This window comes from Nerophis ophidion, linkage group LG01 (assembly GCF_033978795.1).
Source record: "Nerophis ophidion isolate RoL-2023_Sa linkage group LG01, RoL_Noph_v1.0, whole genome shotgun sequence".
NCBI classification, from domain to species: Eukaryota; Metazoa; Chordata; class Actinopteri; order Syngnathiformes; family Syngnathidae; genus Nerophis; species Nerophis ophidion.
Window position 1 is genome coordinate 39,633,709 of NC_084611.1, and position 15,741 is coordinate 39,649,449.

The following is a 15,741-nucleotide window of genomic DNA, read 5'->3' on the forward strand; positions in this document are numbered from 1 at the left end:
TGGTTCTGCTTCTGAATAACAATGTTGTTAAAACGAATGGGAGACTTATTATACTCTAGAAATGTTGGTCTTTCTTAAAAGTGCACGCATTTAGTTGTATTCAGTTTAAAAAATATATATATTTTATGGTTCTCACGGAAATACATTTTAAAATATTTGGCTTTCATGGCTCTCTCAGTCAAAAAGGTTCCCGACCCCTGCTCTATGCAGATCTTCTCGAGAGCAGTGATGTTTTGGGGCTGTCGCCGAGCAACACAGACTTTCAACTCCCTCCACAGATTTTCTAAGGGGTTGAGGTCTGGAGACTGGCTAGGCAACTCCAGGACTTTCAAATGCTTCTTACGGAGCCAATCCTTCGTTGCCCGGGCGGTGTGTTTGGGCTCATTGTCATGCTGGAAGACCCAGCCACGTTTCATCTTCAAAGCTCTTACTGATGGAAGGAGGTTTTGGCTCAAAATCTCAAGATAAATGGCCCCATTAGCTCTTTCCTTAACACGGATCAGTCGTCCTGTCCCCTTAGCAGAAAAACAGCCCCAAAGCATGATGTTTCCACCCCCATGCTTCACAGTAGGTGTGGTGTTCTTGGGATACAACTCAGTATTCTTTTCCTCCAAACACGAAGAGTTGAATTTATACCAAAAAGTTCTATTTTGGTTTCATCTGACCACATGACATTCTCCCAATCCTCTGCTGTATCATTCATGTACTCTCTGGCGAACTTCAGACGCGCCTCGACATGCACTGGCTTAAGCAGGGGGACACGTCTGGCACTGCAGGATTTGATTCCCTGTCGGCGTAGTGTGTTACTGATGGTAACCTTTGTTACTTTGGTCCCAGCTCTCTGCAGATCATTCACCAGGTCCCCCCGTGTGGTTTTGGGTTTTTTGCTAACCGTTCTCATGATCATTTTGACCCCATGAGATGAGATCTTGTGTGGAGCCCCAGATCGAGGGAGATTATCAGTGGTCTTGTATGCCTTCCATTTTCTGATAATTGCTCCCACAGTTGATTTTTTTCACACCAAGCCGCTTGCCTATTGTAGATTCACTCTTCCCAGTCTGGTGCAGGTCTACAATTATTTTCCTGGTGTCCTTCGACAGCTCTTTGGTCTTGGCCATAGTGGAGTTTGGAGTCTGACCGTTTGAGGCTGTGGACAGGTTTCTTTTATACAGATAACGAGTTCAAACATACAGGTAACGAGTGGAGGACAGAAGAGCTTCTTAAAGAAGAAGTTACAGGTCTGTGAGAGCCAGAGATCTTCCTTGTTTGCAGTGACCAAATACTTATTTTCCACCAGAATTGACAAATAAATTCTTTAAAATTCCTACAATGTGAATTCCTGGATTTTTTTTCACATTCTGTCTTTCACAGTTGAAGTGTACCTATGATATAAATTACAGACCTCTGTCAACATTTTAAGTGGGAGAACTTGCACAATCGGTGGCTGACTAAATACTTGTTTGCCCCACTGTATGTATGATTGTACAGTAAATGTGCATGTGGATGTACGAACTTTGAGTATGTAGGTATGTACTGTGTTCATGAATGTATGTGGTGGCTGGTGTTAGACACATTTGGCTTCAGTATGGTGCAGACTAGCAGTGATACACTAATCGTTTTGCTAAGTTGGTGACATGCTCAGTCTTTTTTTTGATCATTTATTTTTCAATTCTATGAATATCATCTTCTACTTCTAATCACTCCCCGATACCCGAATTGTAGCAAGCTACACTGCAAGTTACATGGCAAAAGTAGCTTGCTACATCAAATGTAATTTAATGACATTTATATCTATGGGCCTACATTTATAATATCAATGTAGGTGTAACTGAAAGTGTACAAATATACCTAATAAGGGTCCATTACTATTAATTATCTGTCATTTAGATGGGGACACCCTACAACTACCTATAGGTGTATTTATTTAGTTTGCCCTTTCTTTGACCCCCCCTATAATGTTATTAATTTTTTTCTGCCTTCAGTAAAAGACCACAGCCTCTATAATTGGACACAAATTATGACAGTTGGTATTAGTTACGTGCAGTAAAACTTTAAATGAACTCAACTCACCTTAATGTGTATTCCTAACTGTGTGTTGACGTCTTAGAAGAAGAGAGCAGATATGATATTAGTTCACAGAGAAAAAACTAAGGTTTTGGGCATTGTTTTTTCTAAACGCATACATTTGTCTAAATATGGCCAATGACACATTATTGTGGGTTTCCTGCATGTCATAATCTTCACTAAAGGAAAAATATAATCTTATGGATAGAGTTTCTCTGACATTTTTTTTTTTTTGAGTCGTCAGTTTGAAGCGTCCCTCTGTCTTTGACTCCCTCGTCATGAGTGACTGTTATGATTGGGATTGCTGGCTTTTTCGGATTATAAATCGCTCCGGAGTATAAGTCACACCGGCCGAAAATGCATAATAAAGAAGGAAAAAACATATATATAAGTCACACTAGAGTGTAAGTCTCATTTTTGGGAGAAATTTGTTTGATATAATCCAACACCAAGAAAAGACGTTAGAAAGGCAATTTTCAAGCACCCATTTGTATGTATGTATATATATATATATATATATATATATATATATATATATATATATATATATATATATATATATACATACATACATATGTATGTACAAACCCCGTTACCATATGAGTTGGGAAATTGTGTTAGATGTAAATATAAATGGAATACAATGATTTGCAAATCATTTTCATTTATTTATTTTCAGTTGAATATGCTACAAAGACAATATATTTGATGTTCAGACTGATGAACATTTTCTGTTGTTGCAAATAATCATTAACTTTAGAATTTGATGCCAGCAACATGTGACAAAGAAGTTAGGAAGGGGGGCAATAAATACTGATAAAGTTGAGGAATGCTCATCAAACTCTTATTTGGAACATCCCACAGGTGTGCAGGCTAACTGGGAACAGGTGGGTGCCATGATTGGATATAAAAGCAGCTTCCATGAAATGCTAAGTAATTCACAAACAAGGATGGGCGAGGGTCACCAATTTGTAAGTAAATTGTCGAACAGTTTTAGAACAACATTTCTCAACGAGCTATTGCAAAGAATTTAGGGATTTTACCATCTACGGTCCGTAACATTATCAAAAGGTTCAGAGAATCTAGAGAAATCACTGCACGTAAGCGATGATATTACGGACCTTTGAGCCCTCAGGCGGTACTGCATCAAAAACTGACATCAGTGTGTAAAGGATATCACCACATGGGCTCAGGAACACTTCATAAAACCACTGTCCGTAACTACAGTTGGTCGCTACATCTGTAAATGCAAGTTAAAACTCCACTATGCAAAGCAAATGCCATTTATCAACAACACCGAGGAATGCCGCCGGCTTCGCTGGGCTGAGCTCATCTAAGATGGACTGATGAAAAGTGGAAAAGTGTTCTGTGGTCTGACATGGACGACGTATCCTCCGGAACAAAGAGGAAAATAACCATCCGGATTGTTATAGGCGCAAAGTTCAAAAGCCAGCATCTGTGATGGTATGGGGGTGTATTAGTGCCCAAGGCATGGGTAACTTACACATCTGTGAAGGCACCATTAATGCTGAATGGTCCATACAGGTTTTGGAGCAACATATGTTGTCATCCAAGCAACGTTATCACGGACGCCCCTGCTTATTTCAGCAAAACGATGCCAAGCCACGTGTTACAACAGCGTGGCTTCGTAGTAAGAGAGTGTGGGTACTTTCCTGGCCCGCCTGCAGTCCAGACATGTCTCCCATTGAAAATGTGTGGCGCATTATGAAGCGTAAAATACGACAGCGGAGACTCCGGACTGTTGAACGACTGAAGCTCTACATAAAACAAGAATGGTAAAGAATTCCACTTTTAAAGCTTCAACAATTAGTCTCCTCAGTTCCCAAACGTTTATTGAGTGTTGTTAAAAGAAAAGGTGAAGTACCACAGTGGTGAACATGCCCTTTCCCAACTACTTTGGCACCTGTTGCAGCCATGAAATTCTGAGTTAATTAGGTTGGGCTTTAGTTGTGCAATATACTTATATAAATAAATAGCCATGTGGTCAAAGAAAATATTTCCTTTTTACGCGGTTGGGAGAGTGGCCGTGCCAGCAACCTGAGGGTTCCTGGTTCAATCCCCACCTTCTACCAACCTCGTCACGCCTGTTGTGTCCTTGAGCAAGACACTTCACCCTTGCTCTTGATGGTTCGTGGTTAGCGCCTTGCATGGCAGCTCCCTCCATCAGTGTGTGAATGTGTGTGTGAATGTGGAAGTAGTGTCAAAGCGCTTTGAGTACCTTGAAGGTAGAAAAGCGCTATACAAGTACAACCCATTTACCATTTACTTTCTCATGAACCCCAAATCAATAAATGAGATTTGAAATTTCTGAAAAAACGCCGCCCTCTGTGTGCATTTAAGGTAAATGAACGTCCCCGTTACAATACAGTCTGGCTGAATTAAAGGCAGAATCCGGATCCTCTGGGCTTTGGTACCTTGGTGTTCATTATTAATCCGTTCCAAACGATCCATTGGAAACTGAATTGAATAAAACGTTGGACTGTCATGGTTCAGGTGATCAATCACAAAACATTATTACATTAATCATTAGCTCGGTTGGTAGAGCAATTTGAGGGTTGCAGGTTCGATTCCCGCTTCTGCCATCCTAGTCACTGCCGTTGTGTCCTTGGGCAAGACACTTTACCCACCTGCTCCCAGTGGCACCCACACTGGTTTAAATGTAACTTAGATATTGGGTTTCACTATGTAAAGCGCTTTGAGTCACTTGAGAAAAGCGCTATGTAAATATAATTCACTTCACTTCATTAATAAGCGCAGATTGATGGCACGATTGCCTTTACAAGGTTATCTGGGAAGCGGAGCAGCAGGTTGCTTTACGGTCAATGATCAAATCAATTCTTACATCAATGCAAAGATGAGTGAAAGCTTTGAACAAATTAATGACGTGCATTCAAATGAAACATTTTCCTGTATAACATTCTGACAGTAAAATTGCATTTGTGTCAAAATATTAGTGTCTTTTATTTTACAGTTAAATTATGCAAGCAAGTTATTTACTGTGCAGAATGCAAAAGTAAATAATCTGAGAAAATGTTGTTTGACAACACTCAACAAAAAATATTTAATCCTATTTATGTTGTACACATGGGCTTCACGGTGGCAGAGGGGTTAGTGTGTCTGCCTCACAATACGAAGTTCCTGCAGTCCTGGGTTCAAATCCAGGCTCGGGATCTTTCTGTGTGGAGTTTGCATGTTCTCCCCGTGAATGCGTGGGTTCCCTCCGGGTACTCCGGCTTCCTCCCACCTCCAAAGACATGCACCTGGGGATAGGTTGATTGGCAACACTAAATTGGCCCTAGTGTGTGTGAATGTGAGTGTGAATGTTGTCTGTCTATCTGTGTTGGCCCTGCGATGAGGTGGCGACTTGTCCAGGGTGTACCCTGCCTTCCGCCAGATTGTAGCTGAGATAGGCGCCAGCGCCCCCCGCGACCCCGAAAGGGAATAAGCGGTAGAAAAAATGGATGGATGGATGGATGGATGGATGTTGTACACATATAATGCACACAAATTATGTATTAAGTGGTTAAAGGAAAATTTAAACCACTTATACATTTACTTGAAATACCTTTTTTGTCCACTTATACTAACCATTGCGTTGTCTTTGATTGGAGTATTACTGTTAGCCACAACTTTATATGGCTCTCTGGTGGTTATTTTGCAGCATAAGTCAGTAAAAAAGTTACGTAGACTTGAGTCACCAATGTGTGCGTGTTCAATGGGGTTAAAACATATTGTTTTTACTCAAAACAGGGGTGTTTGAAAACCAAGGTACCACTGTGTCCTTCTGCACCAAATAGTACGCATTCTATAAATCCGATATGTTAGGTGACAATTAAAGGCCTACTGACATGAGATTTTCTTATTTAAACGGGGATAGCAGGTCCATTCTATGTGTCATACTTGATCATTTCGCGATATTGCCATATTTTTGCTGAAAGGATTTAGTAGAGAACATCGACGATAAAGTTCGCAACTTTTGGTCGCTAATAAAAAAGCCCTGCCTGTACCGGAAGTAGCAGACGATGTGCGCGTGACGTCACGGGTTGTGGAGCTCCTCACATCTGAACATTGTTTACAATCACGGCCACCAGCACCAAGAGCAATTACTTTGAGCAAGGATGACAGATTCGTGGATGAGGAAAGTGAGAGTGAAGGACTAAAAAGGGAAAGAAAAAAAGACTATACAGTGGGAGCAGTTCAGATGTTATTAGACACATTTACTAGGATAATTCTGGAAAATCCCTTATCTGTTTATTGTGTTACTAGTGTTTTAGTGAAATCATATGGTCGTACCTGTACAACCTGAAGGTCGGCCCCGCACCTTTCTTCAGCACCAGTCGACGGGTGGTGGTGATGCCCATCTCTGCCCTTCGCAAGGGACCCTCTTCGAAACAAGATCTTTCGAAATGATCGCTGCGTAATACACCTTACTTTGTGTGTGTGGTCCAATCCAACCGTGTTCGCTTGACCGCTCTGTTCCATAGTAAAGCTTCACCGTCATCTTTCGAGAATGTAAACAATGAAACGCCGGCTGTGTTTGTGTTGCTAAAGGCGGCCTAAATACACCGCTTCCCACCTACAGCTTTCTTCTATGACGTCTCCATTATTCATTGAACAAATTGCATAAGATTCAGCAACACAGACGTCCATAATACTGTGGAATTATGCGATGAAAAGAGACGACATATAGCTGTGAACGGTGCTGGAACAAAATGTCTTCTACAATGCGTGACATCACGCGCATACCGCGACATTTTAGCATGATACTTCCGCGCGAAATTTTAAATTGCAATTTAGTAAACTAAACTGGCCGTATTGGCATGTGTTGCAATGTTAAGATTTCATCACTGATGTATAAACTATCAGACTTTGTGGTCGGTAGTAGTGGGTTTCAGTAGGCCTTTAAACAAAGATGTTAGGTATAATGGTAGATAGAATAGAAGACCATTTGATATAGATGATCATGTACTATGTGTCTCCTGCAGAGGACTTCTCAGATGGCGAGGAGGTCTTACCCAAACCCTTAACCAAGTGGAGCTCCAATGACCTCATGGACAAGATCGAGACCTCAGACGTGGAAGAAACTCCCGGTACGAGAGTTGAGCCGTCCAAACTGTCAATGGCCCGGCGATGATTGTTATAGGTGACCGTGTGGTTCTGGTGCCTGTTTGCAGGTGAGATGACCGTGGACTACGACTCAGCGACCAGCAGACAAGGGCTAGACGAGGTACATTTGTGTCCAATGGCATTGGTTGAAATGTGTTTAATCTCTAGAACTACACGTCCTGATGGAAACCCCGGTTATTTTTCGAGAGGGCTTCTTCGTCCCTAAGCCCCTATGTCCTCTTGTGTTCAGATGCGAGGCTGCGTTAGCGTCCCAGCCAATAGCTCTCCTATTCCTACCATCACAGTAACACTACACCAGTCAGTAAGTAGCTGAGACCCAGTAGTTCCCAATAAGTCCTCCCTGACTTACTACTTCCCCCCTTCCTGCCCGTCCTTGTGCCGTCGCCTAGAACCCAGTCAGTGGTACTGCCCAACTTCACCACCCTGTGTTCAGCTCCTTTGTCCTTGTAGTTGTGGCCTTGTTTACGTTACCAATGTGACATTTTGGGTCACACCTGTGCAACAAGACTGCTTTATGGTGTTAGTTGAACAGCAAGTTGACTCCGTTTTGTTTTCTCTGCTTGTGTATGGTTGTCTGTTGGATGTTCTTATTCCCGTACCACAGGTGAACTTACAGAATATGACAAAAATGAGAACAACCATCAAAATTTCAGTAAGCATTTTAGTCGATCTTGTCAAGATAAAATATTACCGTATTTTTCGGATTATAAATCGCTCCGGAGTATACATCGCACCGGCCGAAAATGCATAATAAAGAGGAAAAAAACATATACACGTCGCACTGCAGTATAAGTCGCATTTTTGGGGGAAATTTATTTGATCAAATCCAACACCAAGAATAGACATTTGAAAGGCAATTTAAAATAAATAAAGAATAGTGAACAACAGGCTGAATAAGTGTACATTATATGACACATAAATAACCAACTGAGAAGGTGCCTGGTATGTTAACGTAACATATTATGGTAAGAGTCATTCAAATAACTATAACATATAGAACATGCTATACGTTTACCAAACAATCTGTCACTCCTAATCGATAAATCCCATGAAATCTTCTTCCTCGATGTCGCTTCTAAACAACTCTGCCAACTCCAAAGGTATGCGCCTCTTCCTCTTGTCGTTTTCTGTTCCATATTTCAGTACGTCCAGCTTGTAATCTGCAGTACATGATTTTACTTTTAGGTGCCGTTTTTCTTCAGCCCTTCTCAGTCTTTTATGAGTTACCGCCAACGATGAAATGATCAATTTTAATAGCTATGGCAGTAGCATATAGTATACAGAGGTGGGTAGTAACGCGCTACATTTACTCCGTTACATCTACTTGAGTAACTTTTGGGATAAATTGTACTTCTAAGAGTAGTTTTAATGCAACATACATTTACTTTTACTTGAGTATATTTATAGAGAAGAAACGCCACTTTTACTCCGCTCCATGTATCTACATTCAGCTCGCTACTCGCTACCGATTTTTATCGATCTGTTAATGCACGCTTTGTTTCTTTTTGGTTTGTCAGATAGACCTTCAAAGGAGGATCTATCACATGCCTGCGTTTCAACAATCAAATGCAGTCACTAGTGACGTTTGACTCCGTTTCACCAATCAAACAGAGCCAAGGGGTCACATGATTAACTGCACACTTTTTTTTTTAATAAACCTTCATTTATAAATTTTAACATTTACAAACAGTTGAAAATAATAATCAAAGTAAGTACAAAAACAGTACAAAACAGTATAAAAACCGTACAAAACAGCGCCAGGGGGTTTTAAAGTCAAAATAACTAAAATAGAATGCAAAAAATATATAAATAAAAAATAAACAAAGTGCAAAGCCATAGGCTCACTCAATCTCAGTAAATAACTTAAATTTGGAACACAGCATCATCTTTTTCACAGCTTTTTGGTTGTTAGAGGTAGAGTGTTTTAATGTAGATTTCTAAATCTTTTTTAAAGGCATAAAAAACAGGTCGGGTATTGAGAAACTTACATTTATGAATATAAAACTTAGCCAATAGTATAATGAGGTTGCATAGGTAAAATGTATTTTAATTTCTTTTTTTTCAATACAGTGTCAAACCAAATATATATTATTTAATATATATTATTGTTTTTGTTGCTTAAGATATATTCCTGGCTCTGAATTGGTTCATTGCTATTTTTATGTTTTTGTGCTTTACTTGTTGCCGTCATCATTAAACGAACAGGTTACTCATCAGTTACTCAGTACTTGAGTAGTTTTTTCACAACATACTTTTTACTTTTAATCAAGTAAATATTTGGGTGGCTAGTCCTTACTTTTACTTGAGTAATACATCTCTAAAGTAACAGTACTCTTACTTGAGTACAATTTCTGGCTACTCTTCCCACCTCTGATAGTATATAGCAGTTAGCATCCCATGACCCACAATGAACCCCCCCCCCCGAATTCCTATTGGTTGACGTGTGTGTGACGATTGCTGACGTTTTCTTCGAATGAGATGAATAATATTATTTCATATTTTACGGTAATGTGGTAATCATTTCACACATAAGTCGCTCCGGAGTATATATCGCATCCTCTGCGACTTATAATCCGAAAAATACGGTAATAAACTTAAACTTGGATGCCCTTTAAAGTAGTCAGTGTACAGCTTGTATCATCTTACTGTCCACTGGGGATAGGTCAAACGATACAGAAGCATCGATCCATTACGAAACACAGGGCATGATACTGTGTCTGTCGATACCCCAATGTGTGTGTCACTTTAAAGAAAAAAACAATACAGCTGCTTTGCCATTTGACTATGTGTACCAGGAAGTGTTTTTTTTTTTTTCCAGTTCCAGATTAACGGCCTGTCGTGAAGAAATACGAGGAGTGGCGTGCCAAGTTTGACATCGGTTTTCGAAACAGAATTGAGAAAAAGGAGATGTTTTGAAGCATTGGATCATTTTCATCCAAGAGTGCACAATAAGATCAATGTTTTTCCTTTCCTGTTTACTAATTAGCTCATTGACCAGAGTGGAGTGCTTTTTATTGCTTTCTGCACAGCTGTTCGTTTAAAAAAACTATTATATTTTCTAACTATCAATTTTAATTGCTGGTTAAATATAGCGACTCTTCTAATCCAGCGGATGGCGCCGTAGTGGAACACCAACATAGTATCAGTGCAGCGTCTATACCATCCATCCATCCATTTTCTACCGCTTATTCCCTTGTGGGGTCGCGGGGGGCGGGCAAATTAAGGCCCAGGGGCTTTTCAATCTAGGCCGCCGGACATTCCCAAAAATATTTTTTTATATCTTTAAGATGGTAAGTGTAGCTGCCATTATGATGTGCAGTCATGTTTTCTAATTACCATAAATCTTGAACTATACAACATATTTCAATGGTTGGAATCTGTGCTTTTGCATGATATTTTAGTGACTAGTGTTGTCCTGATACCAATATTAGTTTGATACTTTTCGATACTTGACTAAATAAAGGGGACCAGAAAAAATTGCATTATTGGCTTTATTTTAGCAAAAAATCTTGGGCTGTGGCGGACCGGTACTTTTCAGAGGCGGTATGGTACCGTGGTAGTATCGCGGTACTACACTAATACCCGTATACCGTACAACCCTACTAGTTACTATGGTAATCTACGTCACAGCAGGTCAGACAAGGCACCAAGCAGTGTGGGTGGGGAGCGTTTCTACAGAGTGTTTCCAGAGCCTGAAAGGCGGGTGTCAGGGACAGACGTGGAAGGAGATTTTTACAAGAAACTTCTAAAGCTTAGTGATGTATCACATATGTCAGATTGTAGATGGGTTTTTTCTTTTTTGCCCTTCACGTTCATATTTCGCTGTGTTTGTTGCATTTGGCTTGATTGTAAAATATGTCGATTGAGAGGGGGTGTGATGTTCATACGTTCTCAATATTCAGGGTTTTATCGTTCATAGAAAATTGTAAAATATGTCGATTGAGAGGGGGTGTGACGTTCATATGTTCTCAATATTCAGGGTTTTATCGTTCATAGAAAATTGTAAAATATGTCAATTGAGAGGAGGTGTGACATTCATATGTTCTCAATATTCAGGGTTTTATCGTTCATAGAAAATTGTAAAATATGTCAATTGAGAGGAGGTGTGACATTCATATGTTCTCAATATTCAGGGTTTTATCGCTCATAGAAAATTGTAAAATATGTCGATTGAGAGGGGGTGTGACGTTCATATGTTCTCAATATTCAGGGTTTTATCGTTCATAGAAAATTGTAAAATATGTCAATTGAGAGGAGGTGTGACATTCATATGTTCTCAATATTCAGGGTTTTATCGTTCATAGAAAATTGTAAAATATGTCAATTGAGAGGAGGTGTGACATTCATATGTTCTCAATATTCAGGGTTTTATCGCTCATAGAAAATTGTAAAATATGTCGATTGAGAGGGGGTGTGACGTTCATATGTTCTCAATATTCTGGGTTTTATCGTTCATAGAAAATTGTAAAATATGTCAATTGAGAGGAGGTGTGACATTCATATGTTCTCAATATTCAGGGTTTTATCGTCCATAGAAAATTGTAAAATATGTCGATTGAGAGGGGGCGTGACATTCATATGTTCTCAATATTCAGGGTTTTATCGTCCATAGAAAATTGTAAAATATGTCGATTGAGAGGGGGTGTGACGTTCATATGTTCTCAATATTCAGGGTTTTATCGCTCATAGAAAATTGTAAAATATGTCGATTGAGAGGGGGTGTGACGTTCATATGTTCTCAATATTCAGGGTTTTATCGCTCATAGAAAATTGTAAAATATGTCGATTGAGAGGGGGTGTGACGTTCATATGTTCTCAATATTCAGGGTTTTATCGTCCATAGAAAATTGTAAAATATGTCGATTGAGAGGGGGTGTGACGTTCATATGTTCTCAATATTCAGGGTTTTATCGTTCATAGAAAATTGTAAAATATGTCAATTGAGAGGAGGTGTGACATTCATATGTTCTCAATATTCAGGGTTTTATCGTTCATAAACATTTTTTTATTCCATTCCGTTTTTAAGACAATCTGTCATAACATTTTTAGCATTCAATCAGACTTTATTGTGAGGTTTTGTATTAGTTTTCCTACAAATAGATATACCGGCCCCCAGACACATTTTTTCTCTAAATTTGGCCCCCGAGTCAAAATAATTGCCCAGGCCTGGTCTATACAGCCAGTGAGTGTGCAACACATTCCCTGAGGCAACATTTGCTGAAAATGAGTCAACACACAGCCATTATTGTCTTAATATCTGGGCACACAAAAGAGTTCATGTCCAAACTCTGTCTTTGGTGTGAATATATCATTTGAGCACCATTTTACTTAATATTATTGGGCACAGATTTAACCAGAACTGCACAGGTCGTTACTGGAATCAAATTCCACTTCTCCATGATGACACCACTGGTGGAGCTGTGTTTTATTAATTTTTTTATTGTATTAATGTTATTTGTTTGGAGCTTGTTAATGTTAAACACCTTTCGCTCCTTCACATTCCGCTTAGAAATGCCCCACAAGTGCATGGCTCACTGCAAAAAGTCAGTGTTCAAAAACAAGAAAAAGAAATTACAATAATTAGGGGTATTTTACTTGAACTAAGCAAAATGATCTGCCAATAGAACAAGAAAATTTGGCTTGTTAAGACTTTCCAAAACAAGCAAAATTAGCTAACTTCAATGAACCCCAAAATACCTTAAAATAAGTATATTCTCACTAATAACAAGTGCACTTTTCTTGGTAGAAAAAAAGAGACCTTTTTGCTCAATATGTTGAAAAATATTCTTAAATTAAGTAAATGCTAGTGCCATTATCTTGACATAATGATATGCACTCGGCATTACATTTCTTGAAACCAGCAAACTTATACTAAAAACTCATTTTATGTTCTCAATGGAAAGGCAACAAGGCTACCGCTTGTTACTCTCGGGGTCTCCTAGCCGCCCAGGAAAATCATATTGTCTAAAAATGCATTTTTCCATCAACAACATGACATCATCGCGCCAAGTATGTGCTCTTTCAGTCAATTAGTGCGCATATATACAGCCTGACCCCTGGCCAAAATGTTTTTAATTGTAATTTTGAAGAAATTGCATGAAACTTTTCTGTTCAAAATTGTTAGAAATGTTAAATGTTTAAATTGTAACTGTCAGTTTACTGTACTGTGCCAACTGTACTCTTATAAGAGTACATATTTTTTATTTTTTCATTGAAAATAAAGCAGCGAAGTCCATTTGGCTGTCATCTGTTTTAATTATGAGACATAATTGTGTCAGTTATGCCTTTTTTTTTTCATGCTTGAAATAAGAAATTATTACTTTAAAAAAAGTAGTTTTATACTTGTGAGTGTTGATGACACAGCTTTGCAACAGTTGATATTCTAGTTTCAAGCATGTTTTACTCAATATAGGTCATAAGATTTCAGCAACAAGCTGTAATATCTTACTGAGATCATTTAGGACAGTGGTCCCCACCCGTCGGGCCGCGGGACAAATTATAAAGCGTTGACCGGTCCGCAGCTACAAAAAAGGTTGGGGACCACTGATTTAGGACCATTAATTTTCAGTTGAAAGTATACACACCACACTGCAAAAGCCAAAATCTAAGTAAGATGAAATATCTCAAATAAGGGTGATATTAACTTATTTTCTGTCTGATAAGATAATTCTTCTCACTATGCAGATTTAATGTTAAAGTGTTTTACTTGTTTTTGGTCCTAAATGATCTCAGTAAGATATTACAGCTTGTTGCTGACATTTGATGACCTATATTGAGTAAATCATGATTTAAACTAGAATATCAGCTGATGCAAAGCTGTGTCATCAACACTCACAAGTATAAAAGTACTTTTTTAAAGTAATAATTTCTTACTTCAAGCATGAAACAAAAAATCATGATGCCAAGCACATATCATTATGTCAAGATAATGGCACTAGCATTTATTTTATTTAAGAATATATTTCAACATATTGAGCAAAAAGGTCTAATTTATTTTTCTACCAAGAAAAGTGCACTTGTTATTAGTGAGAATATACTTTTTTAAGGTATTTTTGGGTTCATTGAAGTTAGCTAATTTTACTTGTTTTGGATAGTCTTGACGAGCCGAATTTTCTTGTTCTATTGGCAGAACATTTTGCTGAGTTCAAGTAAAATACCCCTCATTTTTGTATTTTTTTTCTTGTTTTTGAACACTGACTTTTTGCAGTGTACACACTTAGGATCCAAGAGTGACCCGCTCAAATAGGTCAGCAATAAATTACACATTTTTTAATGCTTGAAATATTTTAACAACTTCAAATCCATCTATTAATATAAAGTTTTTATTATTTCTATGTTTTTGTATGTCAAATCCCCCCTACCAAAAAAAAATAATTAAAGTGGAAAAATGGTAAATATCTGTGAGGTTCAAACATCAATGACATCTATTAAATAAGACAAGAAGCAAGGAAATCAACGGGGACATACAATATCTGAACTCAGTTCCGGTATAACTGGGACATAAATTCTGTGTGCTGAGAATAATCTGCAGACCAATGAAGCCAACGTATTTTCCACAAATAATAATGTACTGTACTTCATCAACTTTTGTTTGTGTTCACAGGAGAGCTCGGCCCAGCAGTGCCTGCAGCCTTCCAAGATCCACGTGCTCATCTTGGTTCTCCATGGAGGCAACATCCTCGACACGGGCGGCGGGGAGCAGAGCGGCAAGCAGGCCGACGTCAACACCATCAGCTTGGCTTTCGAGACAGTCATGCGTGTTCACTACCCCGCCGCGATGGGACGCCTGGCCATCCGCCTGGTCCCGTGCCCCGCCATTTGCGCCGAGGCCTTCTCCCTGGTGTCCAAGTAAGGGCGTGCACAGCTGCTAACGTGTTTTGTAGTCTGCTTCTACATTTAGAGTTTCTGTATTTGTCTGCACCTTTGGGGTCTATCCTGACAACGATTAGGGTTTTCTCTTGTTCCGAGAGATGCAAGCAGCATGTGGGATGCCTCGCCATCCGTCCACTAGCCTTAAAACTTTCTTCTTCATACTGCATTAATATATGCTCTTTTTAAACTTTCATGCAGAGAGGGAAATCACAACTAAGTCAATTGACCAAAACTGTATTTATTAAACAGTTGTTAAGCAGTGGCACAAACATTCATGTCATTTCAAAACAGAAAGTGAAAGATTGTCAGAGACATTTTAAAACAAGCTATTAGTGCACTTGTGTGCATGATGTCACTAAGATGTGGGCCTACCGAGGATGTGGTAGTGGTTTGTGTTGTGGTTTGTGCAGCCCTTTGAGACACTAGTGATTTAGGGCTATATAAGTAAACATTGATTGATTGACTAAGATGACATATCAAAACAACACTAAATTAAAGCACACTTTTTTTTTACAGAATGCCACTACAATAGTTTAAAACAAATAAAGTGCACTTTTGTGCATAATGTCGCACAAGGTATTTCAATAACTGTCAAATAAAAATGAGCTGCATAATAGGAAATCAAATAGTGTATATACAAAATTAACTTAAAAAACT

The 15,741-nt window shown here is 38.9% G+C and overlaps 1 protein-coding gene across 6 annotated transcripts in view; it reads left to right on the forward strand.

Moving 5' to 3' along the window:
- The window catches only part of LOC133554076 (membrane-associated phosphatidylinositol transfer protein 2-like), a 183,902-nt gene that overhangs the window by 123,036 nt on the left and 45,125 nt on the right, over nt 1-15,741 (forward strand). For 5 of the 6 annotated variants that reach the window (XM_061902462.1, XM_061902486.1, XM_061902478.1 and 2 more), the window contains exons 8-11: nt 7,071-7,175; nt 7,260-7,312; nt 7,442-7,513; nt 14,816-15,060. In XM_061902462.1, the coding sequence (XP_061758446.1) occupies nt 7,071-7,175; nt 7,260-7,312; nt 7,442-7,513; nt 14,816-15,060 (475 nt within the window). The remainder of the gene's footprint in view (nt 1-7,070; nt 7,176-7,259; nt 7,313-7,441; nt 7,514-14,815; nt 15,061-15,741) is intronic. The other variant, XM_061902470.1, reaches the window with a different exon arrangement.